Here is a 2,995-nt window from a genome sequence, read left to right as displayed (position 1 = left end):
ACTTATTTGTGTGTGTACGTGTGTGTGCGTGTCTGAGTGTGTGTGTGTGTGTGTGCAAGCATACATACGGTAACTATCTTATATCATTTTACTATTATTTACCTACTTATCTATCTGTTTACATATTAACTATCTATGTGTCCGCCTATCCATCTATTCATCCACCATTCACACCTTTTGTCTATCTATCTATCTGTCTATCTATCTATCTATCTATCTATCTATCTATCTATCTATCTGCTTGTTCGGTCATTATTACAAATTGCTAGGTTTTATGCAATGTATTATGGAACATCATGATTTGTAGAAGTTACCTAATATAAGATTTTACACTGAAATACCAAAATTTTAGCTTCTATGTACACGAGTCCTATCATTATTATTAATTCTAACTTGAGCAAAATAGGAAATATCAGTGATTCGTTTGAATGCCAGAGAGAGCACGTGCGATTACGAATATTATATATATATATAGATGTATATGTGTATATACATATATGCATATATATATATACATGTATATATAAGTATGCATATGTACGTAAATACACACACACACACACACACACATATATATATATATATATATATATATATATATACACACATATACATATATGTATGTATATATGTATATATGTGTATATATATATATATATATGTGTGTGTGTATCTATATGTGTATATATATACTTATATATATATACATATAAATACATACATACATATATATATATATATATATATATATATACACATATCTTCCTGTGCTCTCTCGCGGCTTGTCGACTTCTCCCTCACACACACACACACACACAACCACACACACAGAGACACACACACACACACATACACACATACACACGCGCACACAAAGATTACTTATATGTGCTGCATGGACTTCAACAGAATTCAAACTTCCGGTACCCTTTTTTGAATACATGCTCTACACAATCCAGTTAATAACATAAAAAAGAATCTCAGCCTACCCTTACACTTAATATGCCTTCTCAGCAGATACTATCAAAGAAACAAGTTTATTTTGTTAAGCCAAAAACTTTTAAAATCATATTTCGCCTCTAATATTTAAGTGCATATTTCCTTCCTCTCCTTCTCCATACCATACTTATAAACGACTTCTACGTTCCTCATATAGTCTAATTTTCACCACACCGAGTTTGCATATTAACTCGCTCTAGCCATCACATGAACCACCTCCATAATATAGCTATTTCCAGCTGCTAATCTCGATTTGTATTGGCTTTTGATTGAACTTTGATGCAAGATATAACAGCCTATTGTTCATTAGTAAATTAATAAATCTCGAAGTGATACAGGACTTATAATTAAGCTTCTACATAGACTCTCACCGTACATTGTCATTGCACTTTCAGTAAGTCATCGACGTACGTATATCTCAGGCTCATGAATACGTCAACACGCTATCAACGAAGAAATGTGAAACATAAAAGAAGACAACGATTTTGACAGGAACAGGCTTGATACCATCCCTACTCCTACTATACAAACTTTCTGTTATAAAGTAACCTAAATTAAAATCCCCCATCAAAATTTTATGTGAAATGTATGTTTCAAACACTAGCTTAAAAATGATAAAATTCTTTTTCTAATTTCTTCAATATTTCTAAAATTAATTGAAGCAGCATATTTTTTCTACTCTAAGAACAAGGCCTGAAGTTTGTTGGGTGGGGCCAGTCGATTAGATCACCACCAGTACAGAACTGGTACTTATATTATCGACCCCGAAAGAATGAAAGGCAAAGTCAACCTCGGCGGAATTTGAACTCAGAACGTAAGGTCAGACGAAATATCGCTAAGCATTTCGCCCGGTGTGCTAACGTTTCTATTTCTTTATTGCCCACAAGGGGCTAAACATAGAGGGGACAAACAAGGACAGACAAACGGATTAAGCACATTAGATCGACCCCAGTGCTTAACTGGTACTTATTTAATCGATCCCGAAAGGATGAAAGGCAAAGTCGACCTCGGCGGAATTTGAACTCAGAATGTAACGGCAGACGAAATACCGCTAAGAATTTCGCCCGGCGTGTTGACGTTTCTGCCAACTCACCGCCTTAGGAACAGTATATTTCAACAGAAATGTGGTTACAAAAGTCAAAATGATTTGCATTCAAACCTCCCATCAAAGTTTGTATTCGTTTAAGTTTCTGACATCACCTTAATAATCATAAAGATATTTTAGTAATTGTTATATTTCGGAATGATAATTTCTTTTCTTGTCAAGTAAACACACGCACTACATATTCGTTCTTCACTCATTTATTACTGTTCTTATCTTAGTTTGTGTCCATTGTCTGGGAACCTTTCACCACACATCTGTGACTTCTTCAGCAATTTTTCCATCCACGTGTTTGCTCCTGTTCCGTTTAGTAAACTCTTCGTTATTTTCAAAATTAATTGAAACAAATTCAATGAATTTCAACAGAAATATGGTAACGAAATATAGTTCTATGGAAAAGAAAGATACAACTTACCATATTGACTTCAGAAATACTGTCAAAACTGGCAATAATAATTTCCATACCGATCCTTAAAGCTTGTACTGCAAATACATTAATAAATAGATAATTAAATAAATAAAAACATAAATACATAAATAAATATTTAAATAATAAAGATTTCCAAATTTGGCACATTTTAGGAGAGTGGAATTGAATTGACTCTAGTAAATGAGTGGAGCACTTCTATCTATCTATCTTTCTACCTATCTATCTATCTATCTATCTATCTATCTATCTATCTATCTATCTATCTATCTATCTATCTATCTAACCCAACCAAACAACACCACCACCTAAGCCAAAAACAGAAACAACACCACCACCAACAACTAAAGACAGACCAACACCAACACCAAGAACAACAACCAAGAAGACAACCACTGAGAACGAAGAAAAGACCAATACTACTCCCAATCCCCCAACAACACACACATCACACACCACAACACCAT

General features: G+C 33.8%; 1 protein-coding gene across 1 annotated transcript in view; it reads right to left on the bottom strand.

The window, feature by feature from the left end:
- The window catches only part of LOC106872511 (gamma-aminobutyric acid receptor subunit beta), a 413,986-nt gene that overhangs the window by 268,296 nt on the left and 142,695 nt on the right, over window positions 1-2,995 (bottom strand). Inside the window, exon 3 of the mRNA XM_052970715.1 lies at window positions 2,517-2,584. Within this exon, the coding sequence (XP_052826675.1) occupies window positions 2,517-2,584 (68 nt within the window). The remainder of the gene's footprint in view (window positions 1-2,516; window positions 2,585-2,995) is intronic.

This window comes from Octopus bimaculoides, chromosome 9 (genome assembly GCF_001194135.2).
Source record: "Octopus bimaculoides isolate UCB-OBI-ISO-001 chromosome 9, ASM119413v2, whole genome shotgun sequence".
Lineage (NCBI taxonomy): Eukaryota > Metazoa > Mollusca > Cephalopoda > Octopoda > Octopodidae > Octopus > Octopus bimaculoides.
This window is presented reverse-complemented; position numbering and strand designations above follow the sequence as displayed.